The sequence below is a fragment of the Melanaphis sacchari genome, unplaced genomic scaffold (assembly GCF_002803265.2).
Source record: "Melanaphis sacchari strain LSU unplaced genomic scaffold, SCAv2.0 Contig54_pilon_pilon, whole genome shotgun sequence".
In the NCBI taxonomy this organism is placed as follows: Eukaryota; Metazoa; Arthropoda; class Insecta; order Hemiptera; family Aphididae; genus Melanaphis; species Melanaphis sacchari.
Window position 1 is genome coordinate 1,220,989 of NW_020271380.1, and position 25,156 is coordinate 1,246,144.

General features: G+C 25.6%; 2 protein-coding genes across 6 annotated transcripts in view; one reads left to right on the plus strand and one right to left on the minus strand.

Moving 5' to 3' along the window:
* The window catches only part of LOC112599637 (kinesin-like protein CG14535), a 160,481-nt gene that overhangs the window by 72,441 nt on the left and 62,884 nt on the right, over positions 1-25,156 (plus strand). For all 5 annotated transcript variants that reach the window (XM_025346621.1, XM_025346624.1, XM_025346623.1 and 2 more), the window contains one exon: positions 9,372-9,552. In XM_025346621.1, the coding sequence (XP_025202406.1) occupies positions 9,372-9,552 (181 nt within the window). The remainder of the gene's footprint in view (positions 1-9,371; positions 9,553-25,156) is intronic.
* LOC112599638 lies at positions 16,338-19,941 on the minus strand. Its single transcript, XM_025346626.1, has 4 exons — positions 19,854-19,941; positions 18,072-18,309; positions 17,623-17,823; positions 16,338-17,504 (listed from the first exon to the last, which is right to left on the minus strand). The coding sequence occupies exons 2-4, from the start codon at positions 18,303-18,305 to the stop codon at positions 16,377-16,379; spliced, it is 1,563 nt and encodes a 520-aa protein (XP_025202411.1). The 5' UTR covers positions 18,306-18,309; positions 19,854-19,941; the 3' UTR covers positions 16,338-16,376.

Genomic DNA, 25,156 nt, shown 5'->3' on the forward strand with positions numbered 1-25,156 from the left:
GTGGCTTATGCGTCCGAGGAAATATCGTTGGTAGTGTGCGCGCCGGCACTTGCCGTAGCGTACGGGACCTCTAGTTCCCGTAAAACAGCTTATGGGGAGAAAACGATTTTCGGCCATAAAAAAGCAAAAAACCCTTCGCTTCTCATATACGCGCGTCTTTGAGTATAAAAAAAAAAAAAAAAATACTGAAACATCGTTGTACATCGTTGAATCTGAAAAATGCCATACATCCCCGCGGAGAGACGGGTAATAATAATAATAAACAGTAAGCTCGTTTATAGGATGTCGACGACGACAACGTCGGACGTGGAGCAGCAGGTGGGGCGAATACGTCACTGTAGCTCTGGGACGTTATTATAGTAACTTACACCCCATCTGCTACTGCTGCTGCCACTGTTTGGCACCTATAATAAAACTACATCGTATATAATACACTGTTTGTTATTTTTATCGAAACACCTCACTCCTACGGCGACCGTGATGGAGGAACTACTGCCACAGCCGCCAAAACTCTTTTTTTCTATTCTCCTAACGTCTGTTTCCTTGTTCAATAACCACTTCTGTTCTAACGCACAACCACCGTATTTAATCCGATATTATTTCCTACGTTGAATTTCACCTTAAGAGTAAATTTAATAACTAATTTGATCATACTTTACAGCCAAATATCGAAATAATGTATAGTTATATTTTATTTACGTAGTACCTAAACTTCGTAGCTCAGAGGGTTAAATAAGTTCAAACATTGACGTGAAGCGTAGCCGACCCGTATAAGACGCGTTATGTTTTACATGCAATATATGTACCTACTACTTTATAATTAATTATTGCTATTTAAAACCCTTTCATTGCCAGATTAAATTATTCGAAGCATTTTCAAAAGGACTACCTATAGTATAGTTATTGTTTTAAACTTAATTAAGCCTAATTAATACTGTGGATCTCTTTATCTAAGTAATTACCGATATATTATTATTATGTAAAGATTATAATGAAACTAGTTTAATGCTTATCCTTACCAGAGTAAAAAATAACGGCTTTTTTTTAAGAATAATAGTCAGTAAAGTATTGAACATGCACAAATATATGTATAATATAAAATATAGGTATAAGTTTATAACTTAATTAAAATACGTAACACGATTATTTAATTTAGAATTCTAAATTTATCGTTAAATAATCGAAACAACTTCTTATCAATAGAAATAGAAATATATTACTTTCAACGATAATATTTTTATTTCATTCATCAGGTGATTCATTCAAACTAATTATTAATGTTTTTGAGAAAACAATACAATATTATTATTTTAATGGTTACCGTATTTTAAATGTTTTAATGTTTTTTTTTTTTTGTTTTATATAACAACATGTAATCAAGGGATTAATTCCTTAATTCTTTAACCCAAAACATGATATGCTCGGTGTACTTTGATGTACTTATAAAAATGATATTTTAGACGAGTATTTTAAGAGTTTAAAGTATTTAATAATATTGATAAAAACGAAGCGGAGTGTTATATGGGTATCCCATAAAAGGTTAGTCTAATAAGTCAAAATATTTCGAAAAATATTATTTTTTTAAATATATAGGGTTAAAATTGAATGTTTTCATGCAAAAGAGTGAAAATTTAAAAAATAGTGAAAAGAAGCTAATATTTTCTGAAATAATAGGTGTTTTACATTATATATACTAATTTAGTATATTCAGATATTTATCAAGTTATTATTCTAATAAATTTCAAGGGACCTCATAAGTCAGTGAAATTAATCTCATCTAATACCTACCTGCATTATTTCGTGTTGGTACTCGGTATGGGTGATAGCCCATACTTCATAACCATTCCTGGGTTTAGCAATATTTATAATATTACTCATTATATCCGAATGCCCGTTATAAAGGAAGGATCAGTGGAAATTTAAAACTAAAAACAAAAAAGTTTCATTTCGAGTTGGCTAATTTATATATCATCGTACTTTTGTTACGCCAGATAACTCCAGTGAAATGAAAAATAGCACTGACTTGCACGTACCTACGGTACGAACATCGCAAAAATGAAAACTGTCGTTAATCAAAAAACCCATAAAAAGGTAAAAGCGCAATAATAAATGGGGTTTTATAAGTAAAAATGGACCTACGGTTGAAGTTAAGTGCTTAAAAAAGTGAGAAACGTGGAAAACATTTATACAAGAAAACTGTTCTTGGGAATTATGTTGCTAGGTTGTTCTTATTTACATATCAAGTCATAAAAAAAAAAAAAATAATTGTAACAATTAACAAAAACAAATTAAATTATATGTTGCACGTAGAACTATTGTTTGAGATAAACCACTTTTTAAATTGATAATTATAAGTTATTATAAAAATATTAAATAAGAAGCAATATTCATGTTAAATATATTTTTAGTAAATTAAAAAATTGTATATTTCATTTAAATAAAAACAATCCATTCACTTATTGAAATTGTATTTTGGTTCATGGTAAATCCCTAATATTGCCATATTTACATTTTTCAAATATAGGAGGTACAATACGCTTGCAAATAAATTATAATATGTTATGTGACCACGACTGCTATAAGTCATCTATTATATTATTTAAACTTATATTGTTCGTTTGGTATATAATTTTATATATTTGTATAGGTTTCCTGTTATAGTATCCCTTTTTATTTTTCTATCACTATCTTGCTTTCTACTAGATTTGTTTTGATCAATTTTCCTAATGGCGTTTCTGATCCGTTTTTCTTCCTTATCGGAAATAAATAGAAAGGGAAAACACGTTATTATTATCCAAATACAGCTTAATGTTTCTTTTATGTCCAGAAAAGGGAAACTTTTGAACACTTTTATTATAACATGCAAAATATTACTTCGAAATTTGAAAAATGTTTTTTTTTTTTTTTTTGTTATATGGTTTTTTATTTTTTAAATTTATTTATGTCCAATATAAACTTAGTATAGGTACAGTGTGTTGGTTATTTAAATTAGTTTGTTAACATTTTTTTTTTTTTTTTTATTATTCAATAACTTGATAATTTATTTTAATGACTGATTAAAAAATTATGATTATAGAAGAGCGTACACTATATAATTATAATATAATTGTATACTACTTATAGATATTACAATTTATAATTATTAAAAACATTGTTAAAGATATTACTGTGAACGTTCAAAGGGCTCCATTAAATTATGTTGATTCTATAGTATTTATTCAACAACTCAATCTCGTCAGTCGTCATATACTTTGTAGTTTTGCATAATACTAACGTCTATGTAACCGTATATAGATCTATTACCATTAAGGAACATAGATTTTTTTTTTTTGAATTACAACATAAATTTATTCAAGCTTGAACATAAGTTTGATTTACATAATGTTATATATGTGTATAATGTATATAATATTACATAGAATATTTTTAAAGTTGAAAACGTCTGCATATTCAAAAAACTTAATAGCTATGTTATTATTATTACATATACATATGTTTTTTGGTCTGAAAATAAAAATAATTCACGACTACCGTCAACTTTACTGTAATATATGGAATTCCTATATATCCGAGGACACATTTTTTTACCGTGTTATTACGCGTTGGACATGGGGAATAATAAAATATAAATATATAAATATATATTTCGTACGTCCAAGATGGGGGGTGGCAATATGGAATAAGACCAAACGGCATATATTATAGCTATATGTGTATATGTATGTATATATACATAATAAGGAGTATAAAGAAGAAATTGAGGTTTCTCCAAAGCTATTAGAGAAGGGGGTGAAATATTCAAAACATGTTTTCCTCGTGAAGGTGGAGGTGGACGCGCGGCTGTCAAAGTTAAAAGTAGAACGTAGTGGAGGTAAAAAAAAAAGGACGCAAAGATTCGGTGGGAGAGGATCGGCGTCAGTGAACAGGAGGAATATGAGCAGGTGGTGGATAGAGGGGATAAAGGAAGACGTGACCGGCACGACAACCTTCTATACCGTAGTATTGGACGTGATCGGGTTTCGGTATATCGTGACGTCACTCACCTCCACAGCATTGGGCACACGTGAACGTTATATTCCTTTGGTAATGAACGGCGGCTGCTTTCTGTTATACCGTCTTCGCCATATGTGTGTATGTGTGTGTATATGTATGTATGTTGTGTGTATGTGTATGTTCGTACCCCACCATAGAGAGATGATGCGTTAATGAAATTAAGCCCCATCGGGGGGGCACTTCTGCTTTGGGGTTTTTTTTCATTTTCATTTCGCTAGCTACTAATGATTTCTAAGTACGAAAGGGAAGAAACAAAGTTTCTTTCCGCCACTTCTCTCAACCATGAAATGCTGTAGTGTAATAAGAAAACTTTCGGACACCATGTGACTGGGCTCACACATCTCGTACGCTCAATGGTTTTTCGACAAATTCTGAAAATCTTTCTACACTATAATGCATTTGCCATTCATCTTGATGATTTTGTAATAATGTTGTCAAACTAATGCCTAAATCATATAAATTTGTTGGTCTGAATACCATATTATTATTTTTTATCATTGTAATTTGTATTTTAAACATAAAATATAATGTTATGTATGATTTAATTATATTTATATAGATATTAACTGATAGGTCAAAGTTCAGCCTATAAAATGTATGGCGAAGGTTTTAAATGCATTACTTTATATCTTTTTCATATTATGATTTTTGATTTTATAAGATGACTTAATTGATCTAATTTAAAGTTAGTATATTTTTAACATTTTAATAGAATCAATTTAAAAGATAACCGGATACCTAGATATATTTTAAAATAACATTTGAGTTTACTGAAGTAATTATTCATGTGTAAATCCAAACATTAATTAGAACTTACGTTTCAATAATGATTTGTTTTATATTTTGTGTGTTTAAAAAAAGGTTAGTTTTATAAAATAAATAAATTAAAAATTATTATATAGAAACTACATTTACCTATAATCTTTTAATGACGTTTATATACATATGTTTATATATAATATGCAATATGCATATTGTAGCCTTGAAACAATATTGTTTCTAAAATTATGAGAAGTTTGATCCACAACAACAGCTGAGTAAAATATAAAACCAGAAAAAGAAACCATTTTGAATTTATTAATTTTGAATTTACTTCTTTCATTTGTGCTTCAACAAGCGAATTTTAACTATCGTCATTTTACACCCAGTCGTTATTTTTATTGCCACAACTTTCGTCTGAAACGTTTCCCATTTTTCTATAGTGAATCGATACGATTACATGTGTGTCGTAAACCCTAAACAGCAAAAGTTTTTATTGTATACTTTTCATCTTTTATGACTACTGTTACCTGGTAAGATTTTATCTCTTCAAACGGTAGTGTTTAGTTATACAGGTATTCTTAATATGTTGAACTATCTACAGAACTGAAGATATTCATAAAATACTATATAATATAATGTATTGTGTTGAGAAAAAAATCCTTTTTAAAAATTGCATTTCTAACATGTGACATTATTTAAATGAATTATTTCAAACTTTTTATCATAAAATGTAAGAGATATTATAAATAATTTTCTTTTTTATGTAATAATTGTTTATATTAATTGCATTATAATTATGTTATGTAAGTAACATATATGTTTCATATTAACACGTTTTTGACAATTCGTAAACCTAATAATTTTGATCAGCTAAATTAAGAATAATTTTGTTCGTTTTAAACATACATAAACTTTACGCATTTGTTGAATTATATTTGCACCAATTCTAAGTGTCTTTGTACATTTTTTGTTGCCAAAACCCTTTCCGTTTAAAAAATTAAAACTAAATCGGTATTAATTTATCGTTATAGTCTTATATTTTATTTAGTATTGTAATTATTGTTATTTACCTAAAATATTAATTATAAATATTAAAATTTATAATAAAGGGTTTTCTTAACGTCAATTGTAGTGTAGTAATAAAAACATATAATCCTATTGCTTTGGAAATAACAAACCAAAATATATAGGTATGATTTATTACAATATTATATTTTTAAATATATATGTAATTGGTGGCTGTAATACAACTAGAAATTCCCACGTGGGTAATAATAATAATAATAAGGGTTGGCAGATTAACGACATATAATATACCTATTCATATACAACAGCTGAATTTTGTTATCAGCGACTTCTATATAATAGGACATTATTGCCGGTCCTTCTCGTGGTCATGTAATTAAGAAAAAGAACGGCAAGTGCAATGATAATTAATATTTATCATGTAATTCCATTAAAGTTTGTGGAATTTAATATCGTAGGCCAAAGTGCGAGTAAAATTTAAAAATTAGTGTTGTTTAACAATGACAAGTATATAGTAAAATATTAAGAAAACATGATTTTAATTAATCATTATTAATTTATGATTTGATTGTTAAGAGGGTTCCTTATATAGGTACTCATGATATCCTAGTCATAATATAATAATTCGTGTTTAAAGTCTAAATTCACAAAACTTATAAACGTATAAAAGTTAAACGAATTTAAAATGATTTAGTTTTTTTTTATATGTATAAGTTTCTTTAATCTTCTTTAATTATTATTATTTATCAACAAAACTCAAAGCCTGGAAGTTTTAATGAAAAACAAATAAAGCTCATACTAAACATATTCATATTCATAGACATTATAATTATGATTTCATCATCGTGTTTATATCATACAGGTGAGTTAACAGAATCTTTATCCGTAAAACTACAGTTGACGTATTAATATTTTGCTCTAGAATTAGATTAATGTATTTTATTGTTCAATGAATTGCTATTTACGAATAAGCAACTATAATAGTAAAACGGCTACCAGAAACCGTCAATTATGTAATTTTTGTGATAGATCATTCATTATTTCGATCAAGTCACTGCAGAATAAATCCATGGTTGCGTAGATTTATTGAGCGATTTCCCCCAAAAAAAACATGAACCTGCTACTGCAAGTGTTTTTTTTATTGTTCTAAATGATCTCTGTTTGATAGAGCTATAAATAATGAGTGATCCATTTAATGGGAAACGCTTATTATTTTAAAAATTATTGAAGAAAACAACTTGAAAAATATTTATTTTTTACATAATTTTAAATCGTTAAAAATTAACTTTTTATTGATTGAACTATACAAGATAATAACCTGCTTAGAAATATGAAATAAAAATTGTATATTATTATTTAAAGCGGTAAAAACTTAAAAAATATGATTTTTTTTCAAAAATTATGTTTTGAAACGATTTAAAATGTATTTAAAATATTTTGAATAACATTAGTGTTCGCCAAAATAATGACGTACTAAGGATTATCCCGTTATGTAGTCCAGATTCGTTGATGTCGACCATCGTTGAAGAAATTCTGACCGGGGATAGAAAGTGAAAGCTAGGGTTAATATTATAATACGTATTACCGATTGGTAAATCTGAAAGTGTGTATAGTGGAAGACGTTCGGATGAGAAAATTAAATTTTGTACACACCCCAATCACTGTCTATTACTTAATAATAAGGTATAGGTGTATTATAGATATAGAAATGTTCAGCTAGAATGAATGACTCGAATTATAAATGCTAACCTATACATGACTTTAACGAAATTAAAATCTAACGAATAACTTATAACTCTAAAAACTCGTATGATGTATACCTTGTTAATAAAAAAATAAAAAATTGAAATACACTAAGATAAATTTTTACTAACATTTCATATTATTTCTTATTTATTTCAAACACGTTTTCGTGTTAATTCAATGCCTATAGTTTTGCTTCTAATAATAATAATAATAATAAAAATTGAATTGTGTATTAAAAATGAAAAATGTAGAAAAGCCTATTTAAAATTGTTTTATTTACAAACATACTATCACGTGCTATCAAAAAAAAAAGTAGGAAATTATTTAAATTATTGATATGTCTGCATCACGTACATTTTAATTCATATATTATGCTTCAATTGCATATTTTAAACGCTAATTAATCCAAAACATTTATAATATTATACATAAAATACGTAAAATTTCACGCGTAATATAAATTATTATAAATTATGTAGAACAAAATGCTGAAAATAATACTTTATTGCTTTGTTTACACATTTATTTTTGTCCATTATACGATAAATTATTGTATTTTTTAACCCTTCTCTGACGATACAATATTTATAGGAAACGGATTGCAGGCACATAAATTTTAAATATCTGGCAACATTTCAACATACTTTCCAATTAAATGATTCAATGAACTGTAAAGTTTTCGAATAAAACTTGTTGAAATCGTAAAAAAATATCCTCCAAAAGACTAATACAATGCACTTACTGGTTGTGTTTCCCTGGGGTTAGGTTATTGCTGTGGTGGGGTAGTTTTCAGGATGAAAACGATACTTTCGATGTGTTATAGAAAGAAAAGTCTATTCGAAAAATTGTTGTGGTGAAAGTTTTTTTTTTTCGTGCCAACGTTTTAAAGATCTTATTATGCTTGTCATCCGCATTCATCGACCATTTAACATTATATACTTATATTGTTACATGATTGGATTGCATTTCACGTTTCCATTTACGTTCAGGTTAAGAGTTATGTAAGTGCCCAACCATTAACCCGATAATGCATAGTAGGGATCAAATTTGCTATATACATGCATTATATACTTTAAATTATAATTACATCATTAAATGTAGTTGAGGAAATATTAAATAAAAAATAATGGCTGTCACGAATAATAATCAGAAGTTAATCTTGTGTTTGGGATGAGGGTGGAAGTATTAACTATTATTAATATTACCTAATTACACATTAAAAGATTATATAATTTATTATTTATAATAAAAAAAAAAAAAAATTGCTTTTTGTTACATTATTTCGTAGATTTGTCAGTGGTGTGGGGAATAAATGAGTAATACCCCCTATTTAAGTTAGGTTTAAAAAAAGGTGGTGTTTTAAATAATATAAAAATATAGAATAATATCATAATATAATGATTAAATATTTTAGATAATATTAATCTGTACTTTTTTAATATTTTATTGTTTATTTTGTTCGATAATCCATCACTATGTAGATTCTTCTTCTAACAAGTGATATATAACAACGTTTTAGTTATACCTACTATTTAGTTTAATGGGTTTTGGTATAATAATATAATTTAATCAAAATGCTTATGATCCATAAAAAAAATGTTGGGACATAAAATAAAATTTGAAAACGCTAGTATTTACTATTGATACATACCTAAATAATATTAGATTATTATTGAAATATAAGTAACATAATGATGTTTACCTAAATGAATTGTTAGGTAAAGTAATATTATATTAAATATTTAAAATCGATTTGAAACTTATTTATTTTTTTAAATTGACAGGGCATCTCAAAAATTAAACCTAAATGGTTCGCCTCTCCGCCGAAAAAGAAGAGGATCTCAGGGAGAAGATGGTATGACCACCCCACATGGATTCGCTAGTGGCTTGCACAAACACGCGCCACTTCTTCCAGCATTGTTGCAGCGACGGATTGCCGGCAAAGAACTAACTGGCGTGGGCAAGGTATGAATGTTTTCTCTTAGTAGAAATATAATATATTTTTCCGATTAAGCAAAACGCATATAAATCAACACTTTATTTTTTATCTATGTGTTTTTTAGTTATTTTTGACGTACTTATAGTATAGTTTTTTAAATAAATACCTAAACATAAAAGATGATTTATTAATCTAGGTAATAGACCAATAGATTTTATATTACCATAATGTATAATATATAGGTTGAACTCATCGTTATTCTTAGATTTTTTATTGGTTAACGATTATTAGGTTGCTTCCCTTTAGGTGCTAATAAATAAAAATCATTTTTATGAATTATATATTATTATTCATCATATTCTTGTTTTAAAATAGTGTTCTTGTGTCAAATAAAATATGAATAAATTTTGACACTTTGTTTATAAATATAACGAAATAAAAAAGTCTAATGACAGTTTTGTATTTCGTAGTAATAATATTATTGATGGAAAAGAAAAAGTTACTTTTAAAATGTCACGTTAAAAGCTTGAGTGTTATAAATTATAATTTCCGTCTTCAGACTCGTGTATTACAAAAGTTGGTACAGTTGAATTTTTAACACTTTATTGCACTATACCTTGTACAACTGTACTATTTATTTAAAGAAAACACTGTATACATATGTTTATATGTATATAATATGTATATAGTGGAAAAAAGCACGTTTGGAATTCTCGAGTAACTACTTTTACTTGATACTACACTAGTATAAAATAATAATGATGAAAAAAAATACTTTGAATGAATACTTTTTTTTCTTGTTTTTTATACTTATAGTGTAATTTGGTAGCAGTATAGCAGTAGTATCGATTACTTAAATTGGAAAAAATCGTCTTCGCAGTAGTGCCAAATCCGTTTGCGTCCGGATGGTGTGACGGTTTTATTTATTTGCTTGTAGGCTAACGCTGATTTGTAAGGCTTACATTCGCCGAACACGACATAAAGGGATTACCCCACCATACTGTGGCCCAGAATTTTGGCTGTCCGTTCAGTTAAAAAGCTTTATTATAGGCCCCGAATCACAGCTTTTCACCTGACGAAGAGAAACTGTTATCGGTCTGCAAATGGCTCGCTTTTACACATCCTTCTATCCTATCTGCTGTTATTCTTGGTCCGAAATATCTACACGTAGACACGGCGTGTGTATTGCTAACGAGTTAAAAGAGCAACGCAGTTCCTATACATCTCTCGTCAATGGTGCTATCGCACAAATAGGATTTTCCAAAAAGACAAATCTGGCATACTATTCTATATAAAATATACTTTTGACTATAGTGAACAGCGTGTTTTTATAAAGATGTTCTCTACTTGATAAGTTATGAATGTCAACTTAATCAATTTGGAAAATTTATCACTTCTAAGTTTGAATATATATCTAGCCTTTCTACTTTCTACTCTAATCTTAATTTTATACTATCATAACTTTATATTCACGGACAAATAATTTCAAGACTTAAAAAAAAGATATAATTGACTAGAAAATCGAAAGTAATTTTATATGTAGTGAGTATTAGGTATTTATTACTTGGAAATTGTAATTCAACATATGATACATATTTATTGTATTGAGTGAAGTAATTAAATAATAGATTTTAATGATAAAATAGTACTCAAATATGTTGTGCTTCAGTCTTTACATCGTTGTTTAATATAAATTATAAATAGTATATTTATATAACTTACTGTAACTTACGTATAATGGACATTTTATTTTTTTAGTCTTCTTGTATAAATTTTCGTATATTAATTTATATTGAGCGTATTATTATTTATAATAGTACTCAAAAATATAATAGTCTTAATTAAAACAAATGTATGGATAAATTTAAATTGCTTACATTAAACTGAACAAAAAACGCATTTAACGTGTTACCGTTAATGAAAGTGAAAATAATTGTTGATTAATTTAATACAACAAAAACCGTTTCTTTTTATTTTATCACTTTCATGAGATAATTCTCTAGGGTTATTACTTATTTTCTTATGAAATTAATATAACGGCGACTTTAAAGAGCAGCTATGTAGCTTTAAATTAAACATTATGACAATATAAAAAAATCTTCCGAATGATTTATTAAAGCAATTTAAGATTATTTTTTTAAATAGTGTTCATCAGAAATATTATAAACAAGAATGACATTGAAATTAAGAATCATTGTAGTATTCATAATTAAACATAATATTTGTATTTAACTGTAAAATACTCTTATTTATTCATTTTAAAAACAATTAACTAAGTCAATGTATATATTTTAACTTAATGCAATTTAATACGATTACTTTTATGTTTTTAACCGCGGACCTATTTAATGTAATTATGTTTAATTTATAGTTATAGTTCGATACTCTAATGCTACAATATCATATTATAATAAATGCCTAATTACTTAAAGAACATTTTATTTTAAATTTATTATTACTTTGTGTGTAAAATGAACTTAATGGTTTATGTTACAGTATTCTATAATATTTATTCCATAACGATTAACATACAAGTAAAAGACTATTAAAATAAATACAAATCGTTTTATACGGATGAAGTAGAAAATTAATTTGAGAAACGTGTAGGTCACACAGAAAATTGTTTCCCGAGTACTTTTTATAAAACTTCTAGACAAGCGTCGTTATAAAGTTGTCTTGTCGTATATGACTGTGATCAATTCGATATGGGACCATCATATTATTATAGATTGGCCCCTTGAGAGATATCTTTCAGAGAAATAACTTGAAGCAATTGGTGAAAGGGTACATGTTTGTTAAGAATATTGTTTTTTTTTTTTTTTTGTCTAATTCGTCCTCAGCCTGTCTGGATACGCGTAACCGTATAATATACGTACAAACTGCGTAATACTGGCAGTTATAAATTGTCGCTTGTTAAATGATATAAACAACTGGGATCCCAGCCGGGTACACCTCGCTAATGGCATGGCCAATTAACCCTTCAGGGGCCTGGAATTCGGTTTTTTGGTATGGTAGTCGTCGACTGAAGGTGTGGTGGTGTTAATACACGCGGGACCCGGTCCTGCGGACAAACTAGAATCAGCGAGAGAAAGAGTGAGTGAGAGAGAGAGAGAGAGTGTGAGAGAGAGTGAGTGAAAGAGAATGAAAGGAAAAGGCTTATTATATGCATTTTGTGCACAAAGAGAAAATAGAATGGTGTAAAAAAAAAGACCCTTAGAGCTTCTTGAGGGTTTTATAATTAAAACAAAATATTTTCCTTTCTACTATTTACTTATTGCCGACTATGCCATTTTTAATTCTGTTACAAAAACGGTTTTTAGCGACAAAAAAACTTTGACACTGATGTTTATCAAATGGAATATTATTATTTTTCTTATCGATCGGTACAAAAAAGAATATACGTGTATGCACGTAATTACCCGAATTACATATGTATATGTATTAGTTGAACTAAAGTTTTTTGTCACATTGTTAATATATACATTTCATTGGAAGCTTATGGGTAAAACAAATACAATTATCTTGGAATACAATCAAAATATATAGATTATATTATTTTAATAAATTCACCAAGTATTTAATTGGTTATTATTTAAATTGATTTTAAATTAATATATATTATACATATTAAATATTTACAGGGTTATAGAAATTTACTTTCAAGACGTAATTTGGCTAATATTTCTTTTTTTGTTAACTTTTTACAATAACAATGTATTCCATGTAATGTAATGTATTTTATTTAAATTAGACAGTTTTTGCTTAATTTTATATTTATCCAAGCCACGTTTAGCGATGACTTTGCACGTGTGTCAAGTATTACAAAGACATTTCCTGCTATCACTTTTTTTCAGATAAAATAATATTTTTTACACGCTACTGTTTTTTTTTTTAAATTATTATTTTATAAAAAAATTCGTCTAAAGTTTTCATTTCATTTTTCTGTTTTAAATTCTTGACAGATAAATTAAATAAATTTACTTGGAAAACGTCAAGGAAATGAAATAAACCCTTTTAAATGCTCAAACTGTCACCCCATAAATGTAACAAACGTTTTAACACTTTTTCTTCATAAAGGATTACCCTAGATTATTCCCTTTTCCCAAAACGAATGTAGCAGTTATGTATCTTTGATCAATAACGTAAAATTTTTTATCATAATTCTAAATTAAATATTATTAAATTCATTATTATTAATAATAATTTATTGTTATATAGTTTTTGTGAAAACAGTTATGGCTCTTTTAAATACAACAATTTGAAATTTGAAAGATTTACAAGTTTATGATTATTTTTTGAAAAATATTTTATTAGGCTGTAAAACGCCTACTTAAAATTATATGACTCGTCTATAAATTGAACAATGAGCGCATACAGTACTTTGAACATATTATTATTACTTCTTAGTACCTATTTTGCTTTATGTCTTTGTATACGGTTTTTTGTATACCACTTAAAAAGAAATAATTATAGCAGTATTTATAATTTATTATACAGATACTAATATAAAGTATTTTTACCTAAATACATGATCAAAACTTACTATTAAAAGTTAAAAATGTATATAACCATAATAAAATATATGGGTATATTTTTATTATTTAACATTAACACTTGATATTTTTAAATTATTTGTAAATTTTCTGTGTGATACGTGTGTTTTAGTAAATAAGTGAAATAAAATGATTATTTGAACTATAATAATGTGAATAATTAGAATTAACTGTGGATCTATTCATAGTTGCACCTGAATTTTGTTATTACAATAATATTATTATTAATGTTAACCGCATTATATTGCCTTGTGGTATTTAAAAAAATATATGATTATTATTCAAAAGCTGTTTTTATAAGTTTTAAAATACAAATTGTGTAGAAAAATTACCGGTTTTATTTAAATAATTATTTTATACAACAAATGTATGATAGTTAAATTTGGGATTTTACATAATATTTAAGAAAAAAATAATAAATATATATTATTATTACCTACTCAATTGTACTTGGAATATATAACTATTATTATAATTTTTTCGGAAATTGTATGATAGATTTGGTGATTAATCAGATCTTGACGTATTCGGACTACCGCTGTTTTCCATAATATAGTATCTTTGGGGCTTTTTGTCTTCCCTTATCGTTGATGCCACGCCCATTGTTATCGAACTTTCTCCCTTCGGGACAAACCGAACTTTGCCAACGAAAAAATTCGATTTCCCTAAGTGGAAAGCAGACCTATAAATATATAATAATAATTGGATTTGGAGACATAAAAAAGTTTTTTGTATTCGAAAGAAATTACTGATGTTATTCACATTTCTACAATACTTTTAAAATAAATATTTTTAAAAATTAGAAAATTAAACAAAAATTAAAAAAATTAACTAAATGTACTTAGGGTGTTTGACGTTTTGTACGAGAAAAATGAATACAGGAACAGTTCAAGGTTATAAGTATTTTGTAAATATAATTTTTTATAAGTATTTTTATTAATTTTCAAAAATAAGCAGTATCAAAATTTAATTCCTATAAGTTATTCTTACGTAATGTATTCTGTTAATATTTAATTTTTACAACGAATTATTTTATTAATTCACTACTGTTTATATTATTTCTGAAATTTGTTTAAATATACTTAAAACTTGTTTTGACTAACTATGTTCATTTAAAAGTATATACTACTCGCATTTTCTACGGTATATGGCTGATTAGTTTATTGATTGTTTAATTCAAAAATAATAACTTAAAATACTATCATAAATATACTATTTAATAATACCAAAGACAGTCAGATAATCGAATTTCTCAAGCTATGATATTTTATATCAGAATAGATATATTATTCTACTAAAAAGTTTTACATTAAAATCACTAACGTCCATTTGTCTAATTATAATTTATGCATAAAGTCATATAATACAGTAATGATGGTATAATATATTGTTGTACAGATGCCCGCGTTGAAGTCAATATACATCCGGTTGGCCGTCAATACAACGTGCATAGCACATTAAATGTTCTAGTTTCCTGTTAGCCTAAAGCCATTAGGTAGCCGAATGTGGGTGACCGGCAGACCGGATTGAATTAGCGACGACAGGGCTTTTGCGGCCGTTGTTTTTGTATTATCTCTGTGATGGATTGAAGCGCGGTCCAGAGGGTCCTGCAGGGAATAGGGTTCCGTGGTTATTGTTATTTTTATCCTACCTCGTGATATAGAGCTGGTTTAATATGACGGATAGCATACTCGATGGATGGAATTGCGATTTTATTTTTATTTTTATTTTTTTATATTCATCTATTTTTAATATGTTTTCCAATATGGTTTATATATCTGCAGTTTGGATAGATTTTCTGCAATTGAAATATTCTATAGTCTATAAATAACTAAGAAATTATATAATATAATATAGGTATGAAATATTTATAATATGCTATGACTCTATAACTATATAATATATAATAATAAATGTTTAAGAAATGTAACATCATTAATATTCAATGTTTATTTAAATAATGTATAGATTCTAGCATAGTTTGAGTACAAATTCAAATGTCGTTATTCTTTTATCAGAAAGTTCTAAACAAATAAATAACTGATTGTTTATGATGAGTGATTTTAAAAATGAATAGGAATTTTGTAATAATTACTAAATATTAAAGTCTAAAAAGTAAATAAAATATATACTCTTAATAAATAAGGATACATAATTAGTTAAGTATAACAATACACATGTAAAATTAATAAAATTTGAAAAAACTATTCAATTATTTTAAATAACAGGATATGTAATGAATATTTACAAACAAACAATGTTATATTATTATAATTTAATGATAAAAATTACAATAATTAATCACTTTCAAAATCTATGGCTTCGGACAAATAAAAGAAACATTTCTTTAGTTTAATCACATTCATTCGATCTTCTTTGAACCCACTTACTGCTAAAACTAAACGATTAAATACTCGGTAGTTTGATTGCATTAACTTCAATACGTTTTCATAACTTATAGAATCAAAATAATAATTAGCTGGTGCTTTCATATTTAACATAGTTTCCATGTCAGCACTTAATACATTTATGAATTTCTGAATTTCTAGTCTTGATAATAAAATCACGTCTTTTAAATTAGTATTTTTTAAATCATCAAAATATTTTAAGAAAAAGGAAAGTAAACTAGTTAAATTTTTTGAAGCCTTGGAAGATAATATTAATGGAAACTGTAATCGGCTAATATTGAATACTGATAGTGGTCGTATATATCTGATGAAATTTTTTGTAAAACTTCTTTGGTATTTTTCTAATTCATAATTTTCCATTTCGTCTATAAATTGAATACCTAGTTTTAAGTGTGTTATTGTTGTCCAATAAAAATAAATGTATAACGTTTTGAATACGGACTCATGATACGTGTACATTGCACGTGGGTTAAATTCATACGTTGCCTCAAAAGATTTTAACTTCAAGTCAATCAAAAATTCGTTTGGCATTGGTATATGTGTAATTAGATGGTTCACAAAACCTGTTAGCGCTATCCTTTTTGGATCAAAATCTAAATCCACTACGTTATCAGAAACATTTAAACTATGTATAAAATCGTCAGTATCTTCGATATTTTTGTTCATTTCGTCTAATAAAACTATGTAATCATCGTTATTATACTTCAATCGATATTGAGTCACTATGTCTTTGTCGCTACACCATGTGTCCCAAAATGTGTATAATTTATCTAAAATCATACTATGAACCTTTTCTATATGTTTCTTAGCAATTTCTAAATCAACTGAAGACATCACTGGTTCTACTGGTATCTTTTGTATGAAAACAGTATTATATACATTGTTTAAGTATAAATTTAAAGCCATTAATTCACCAAATCCTTTTGTTTCACCGTGAGAAAGTATGCTCAGCATGTTGACAACATTTTCACCAAATTCTCTAATTGGTTTATCGACATGCGCAGATATTTTGTCATACTAAAACAAAGTTAAATTGTTAAATTTATTTTAAAAATTAATTACTTGATGCAATTTAAAATATTGTTGTTTCTTATAAAATATAAATAAACAAAACTAAACAACTATGTTTTTGTACCTTGTTAAATGGATACGTATTTAATAAAGCATCACTTAGAACTAAATGTTTGACGGAAGATTCAACAAAATTACATCTCACTGCCCTAAACATGGCAGATCTTATATTTTGCCCATGTTTACATGACCTTATACTTCCATGATATACATTTGGACAGTCATCTACTTCATCGTCTCTTTCATGGTTGCACCCATATAGTGCCTAAAATAATATTATCCATATTATTAATAATTTGTTATTGATTGTCTGTTATAAATTAATTAATTTTAATTTTAATTTAATTTATAGGGTTTACACAAAATAACAAAAAATCAAGCTCGTTTTTATTATTTTTAAAATAAACTTAAAAAAAAAAAATATTTCGAGTTATTTTATATTTATGAGTAAATATCTTATTGTAACAAAAATTATGAAACATTAAAATATATTTATTTAATAGTTATACAAACATTATGTATAATTGTATTAAATTTCAATCGTTTCCTTTCACTTAAAACTTCACCATTTTCATTGACAATAAATTTAAAATGTCGTGAAAAGATTTTCTGCCAACCATCGAATTTAACATATTCGCGTATTTCTTGTTCTAATTCCTCTTTACATTCTGATTCCTTAGTGCTTATTGCTTGTATTGACCAAATTGTTACTCCTAAAATTGTTGCTAAAAAAATGGGTTTAAACATTGCCCTACAACAAAAAAATATGCAATACAGTTTGTAAAAATGTACATTTTAGATTTTAAGCAGAGTGATGAATTAATTAATTTAACATGTGTGTATTTTATGTTTTTATTATATTTTGAAAGAGCAAAAATGCTTCAATCGTATACTTTAAGGGTGGTTGTTGATAGCAAATAATATGAAGCTAGGTAGTATTTTAGAAGGCAAAAGAAAATATTCTTATTACTTTTCAAAATAATCATAAAAAAACAATTATTGATATAATTGACTAAAATTCGACAAAACCGAATACAAAGTAATTTTATTTAAAAACGTTTTATTAATATTTTGTTATACATTTAAGTTAGATATTAAGCAATATAGTCACTGTTGTTAAAAAGTTATAGGGCATGGTGTGATACAGTGGACCTACCAATTGTCTGATAGCACTGCTGTTAAGTTAGCACTTCGTTGCTAATTTCCATATAGGTGATTACCTGGACATTTTAGCAACATACACTCATGTCCTAACTTAAGGATAATCGTCAAGGCGAATTGTATCTAGTTATATATCTCCCAATATAAAAATAAAAATAAATATTGAGTTCAAAAGACGATTCTGACTAAAATTTGGTAACATTTTGGAGAAAAGATTTTCTTCAACATAATATGTGTATATGTTTAATTATTTGTAGTGTGAAAAAATACTTCGTAATAATTAAGAGTTACCTACATTACTTTTTAAAGGTGCCGCATATAATATTTTTTTAAGCAAACTTTTTACTATTTTTCACAGACAAACATAAAAAAAAAACCAATATATTCTTTTTGTTTACAATCTAAAATAATTATTATACTATATATAAACGTATTTATTAGGTCACCATTTGTTTTACTACGACAGTTTAATAATAGTTATAGATATTACATAATAATAGTAATTTAAAACAATATTTAAAATATAATATTTTAGAAATTGAACTATAATTTTAAAGTTGATATTATAACAAGAAGAAATAAAATCTTTAAACATATTATTTATTAAATAATTTTTGTCGAAATTCGTATTAAAAATAGTATCAAATTAATTAATTCAGTAACTATATAATAACACTGATTTAATATTATTATTTCAGTAAATGCAATTTACTCGCATTAAATATGATATTAATTAGTCACTTATGAGTTATTACCTAAATGTCAGAGTTTTACAATGCATATTATTGTATTGAAATTAACTAAAAATTAGATATTGCTGTAATATATTATTGAATTTCGTTTTAGCTTAAAATCGGTATCATTCTTAAATTATTAATTTTATGAGTTATGTCTATGGTGTTATAATTATTGATTATGAAAAAGAGTACTATTAAGTACTGTTCAATAATGCTTTATAATATTATATAATATATGTATTTTGTATTAATAATATTTTTTAACCCTTTGCAAATATATTTGTATGTAATTTACTGATTTATCAAACTTAATAAATGTAGACATTAATTATAGAAACATTAATGTATGGATTATAATTTTCACATATTTGTATAATATTGTTGTATAAGTACTTACGTAATGTGTTTTAGTTCATTCGATTTTTTATGATGACAACATGCATTATACTACGAACTGAAACATATACCGACTGAACGACTTATTGTGTTTTGTTTTACTGCATACTATTCTATACAAATTTGTACAGGTGTTTAAACTCATTGTTTAAATAGCATACGTTTGAAAGTTACTGGTTTTTATTTCTTTAAAATGTTTGCATATTTCTCTAACAGTAGTACCTACGTAATATTATTTAATTGTATTTAATATAAAATACAAATTAATAATGCATTGTGTGACTCAAAATATCATAAAAAAAGTTTTAAATTTTAATAACTCTCTTATTGGATTTTGTTAAAGACAAAAAATAATTTTAATTTATGTATTAGGTGACTTGTGATTAATAATTATATTATGTTTCATAATTAATTCGGAAAATTTGTAATGACGTTGTGATTTAAATACTTTACAAAATGTAATTTATAATTATATTACCTTAACTTATAAATCGATTCGTTAGAAAGACCATTATCGTTTTCTTCAATAAATTACACAAAAATAATCGTAATATTTTTTTGGTTATATTATAAAATAAACTTAAATTTAATAGTTTACATTTTATATTTTGTAATTATTTTTTTTGTGTTTAATTCACAAAAATATCGTACTAAAAACAAAAGAGAATTTTAAATATAAAATTTAAAACTTTTATTTTAAAATTGGGAAAAAAATTATTGTATTATTATTTTTTTTTCTTGTTTCATAATTTAACTAGAAATCCATAAAAATTATTAAATCATAAAGTCATATATATTTTTGTTTCTAATTTAGCACTGAAAATTATATTTTTATAATTAATTTAATTTATTTTCTTATAAGAAGACAATGTTTATTGTAATTTCTATTTTTTTGATTAGATTGATTGTAAATAAAAATTTGTCAGCTTCTACATTTTAAATATTATAAAAATTACAGAATTTTGTTAATGCTATATTGAATTTTTAATTTCATTTGCGTAATTAAATTAATCGATTATTTGGTAAATTTTATAAACGCGCGGGTATAATAAAAATACTTAAAATTTAAAAATTTGTAATACAAAAAAATCAAAAACAATTATTATGAAATTGTTAATTTAAATACAATTTTGAAATTATCCTTTTTAAATATGTTAATATTAATATCTTGCGTAATGTGGAAGAAATGTACAAATTATAGTTTATCAAAAATTCAAATACTTGTTTCATTACTCCATCTTATAAATCATGATTATTATTTACATCATTTACCAGGGATTTGACTTAAATTAGAAATGTTTTTCCTACTTAAACTATACTATATCTATAAGTTGGTTTTAACGTGAATATTTTTGTATATATAGTGTATTGACATTTTTTTAGGAAATTAATTAATGATTTTAAACTCTATATGGTATTAGTTTTTGTCAGTGTTTGAATATTAAAGAACACGAAAAATAATATGAAAATACTTTTTATGACTAAAGATATTAAACGTTTATTTGTTACGTATACATTTTTATGGTAAAAATGGTGCAATTGTTTTTATTTGTTCATTCATAAATTATTCTAATTTGATATACTACAATTTACTATTCATCCAACGTATGACATAACGTAGGTACATCGTTCTGATAACATTCATCGATTAACTTTATTTTAAAACCATTCCAAGTATTTTTTTTTGTGATAATGTATGTCGGCAAAACTTTATCTTTTGAATTTTTAAGTTTTAAATACACTTAAGGAAATTCATAGTAGGTATTTGCAATTACTCAATTGTAGTGGTATTTCATTATTTGAATTTAAGGCAAACAATGCATACGCCGCTTTAAAGTTGTAATACATTTTATCAGTTTTATAATACATTAAAACTTATTGAACGCGGATATCTATTTAATTCTTTATTTAATGATATTATTAATAATACTAGTATTATTGTTATCACCATTGTTATTATTATTAAATATGCAGACTATTCTTTTTTTTTTTTTTTTAAATTATAAAAACAATTAAATTTTAAAATACTATACGCTTTGGTATAGCATAACAGTCTAGAATTTTTTTTCAATAAAAATCTGATTTAAATTTTAACTTAGTTAATATCAACTGAAAAAAAGCAATAAAAAGTTAATTTTTATAATGTTTAAAATAATGTATTATAAAAAATATAATATGACGTATTGATTTAATCTAAAAATAGACGTTGTTTTCATTATTCAACTGCCGCATTAATATATTTTTTTAAATTAATTTACAAATTATTGAAGCTTTGGTTTTTTGATTTTTTCCAAATGGCTTCTCTTTGGAGTAGTTTAATCATACAATATGACGTCAAAATAATAATTAAAAAAAAAATGGTCTGAAAAAGTTGACTCGGTTTTTTAAGTAAGTCCTAATTTCATTTTAAATTGTCAGGTGCCGAATAGTAAAGTGTTTCCATTTACTTTATTCCTTTTCACAGTATATTTTCTTTCAAAAACTTTGTTTAAATTAATTATCTCTTGCGTACATTTACAATTTAATCATGTTCTTATAGTATTCTTTATGAATAGTAGTCAGTAATATATTATTATTATTGTTATTACATCAACCTGAATAATAATGACTGAATAAATAAATAAATTTATATTATATGTGTGTGTGTGTGTGTGTGTGTGTGTGTATGATTAAATAAACAAAACTGAAGGAATGAGAGGAGAAGAGGTCAAAAGAGAGGAATTACATCGTATCGAGGAGCGAAGGTTGATTATGATCGCAAAATTGATGAATTCCACCGCGACAGTTTCGTCGACCCTTATAACCGGAAATGGCTCTTGAAAATTATTAACGAGGTTATTTGGACCTCAAATAGCTTCTTGGTTCACAGATTTTCCCTTCTTTTTATTTTATTTGTCGATTTTTATATATTTTCTTCATAATGACTGTATGCAATAAAATATGAAGTAAATTATCATTTGATAAAAAAAAATAATTTTATTTGATATTTTTTTCCATTTTAACCACAACACGTCTTTGTCAAACGTCAATCATTTTTTCACCTGTTGTAGTAAATTCATTTTACATTATAAATAATAATAATATTGGATCTTACATTATTTATTTTTAAAACTTGTTAATTTAACATAGTTTAATGATTGATTATATTGTTTAGTTAATATTATTTTCGCACACATTTTTTGCTTATTGTTATCACTTATTATCATTACTATTTTAAACCTACAGGAATATTCATTTTTTTTATCTCTTGGCTAATTGTTATTGTTTTTAATAATTATTTATAATTTTTTAACAAAAAATATGAAAAAAAAAATACTACACTTATAGTTATGTAATTAATTTGCATAGAGTATTTTCTTTAGAATTAATTATTACAGCTTTACCTTTTGTTATTGTACAGATAATTTAATTGGTATTTTTTCGTATAAAAGTAAACTTTCATAGTTACATAATAAAAAAAATGAAGTTCAACTACCCTTTTTTAAAACAATATAGGTAGTGAGATATTTTTTTATACTTTTAAATTAAATAATTCATTCTGATTCTTTAAATTATTTTAATATTTCTTTACTTACATTGGAATAATTTAAATTAAAGTTTAGTTGAATTTTCTAACTTATATTTGAATCTGTTTTTAAAACTAAGGAATTAATAACATTTATAAATTTATAATATCTATAGTATTTATTGATTTATTAATGTTGTATACAAATTCTTTTTGATTTTGGCCTTAACGATCAGCCCTCTAATTAAATTTTCTGCCATTTTTCCCCATTTTCTGCAACTTATCACTAATGTAAATTCGTTTCTATTGCTTCAAAATATGTTTTTGACCCAGTCTTCCCATCCTAAGCACAGTTTGCTTAACTTCGGTACTTTCACAAACGGTAACCATCTTAATACGTAAGTCCTTTTTTCTCTAAGCATGACTAGCCCATATTTTTCTACTTGTTATTTCGGAAATTATGTCTGAATTTTGAAACAAGCTTTTTCGTTTTTCATTGTGACGTTATCTCTATTAACAATTGTTAGAGTCTATACATAATGGTTCATATTTTCATATTTTTTTTAGAATTTTTCACTCAAACATTGTAACTCTTATTTTATTGGCCTTTTTTAGAACCATATAACACTGGTAGTAACCGAGTATTTCAGTTTTCGGTTTTCTTGATAAGACCTTTGAGTCAAACATACTTCCTAAATTATGATAACCCAAATTTCCCATCTGATTCTAGTGTTCACCTCAATCTTAATATTATTATAGTATTACATTGCGTAATAATAGATCCTAGATATTTAAAATCGGGAAATTCTCTGTAACATAATATAGTACTCCATTTCTATAAGCTTTTTTTTTTTTTATCGATAGTCTGCTTTTAATCCAATTATTAGACATTCTGTTTTCTTGTCATTGATCGTTACTAAACTTACCTACTAAATTTATTAATCTCTAAAATGTTATTCCAAAATTAAAAAAAAAGTTATTTTCCAATAAAGCTAAGTCATTGGCATATATCAGATAGTCCCATTTTTATATTATCCAGCGTAACTCAACTAATCACATTTGTTTCTCTGACTGTTCTCTCTAAAACTAAATTAAAGAAGATAGAGAAAAACAGCGTCTTATTGTCTTAAGCCACGTGAATACTCTTATCTAGTTTCTATACTGCATTCAATGTTTTAATTTAAATAATAAGTAGTATTAATATTAATTATTTTTGAAGCTAGACTTGATCAATATAATGTAAAAAAAATAAATACTTGTAATTCATTAAGCATCAAAGATTGAAATTTTTTTATATTAAAAAAGAATTATGTAAATTAAGTAGGTACCTATCTAATTGTTTATGATATTTAATTCACGTTCGTGATTGAATATTATTTATTGTTAAAACATATAAAACAAAAACATAACAAAAAATACGTATCAACACCCAGAAATGTGGGTAAGAATCGCATCATATTTGAAAGGGTTATTTATTCGTATTCACATATTTTTCCTTAACATAACATTTTTAGAAATATTTGAATTTAGGAAGGGGATCACTGATAACTGCCGATTTCCAATGTAGAAAACCTTATTTTTCATTTTAAAATAAAATAACCTTCGAAAAGATACGATCAACCTATAAAATATAGAGAGGGTGATTTTGTTTTGTAAAAAAATACCTATTCGATTTGAAACGTCAAAAATGTTTATGTAATAAATCTTTTAAGTTGTGTTAAGTTTAGCTTATTATTTTTTCTTATAGACACATCTTTGTATGTATTAATAGTTATGAATGTTGAATATTTGAATAGTTT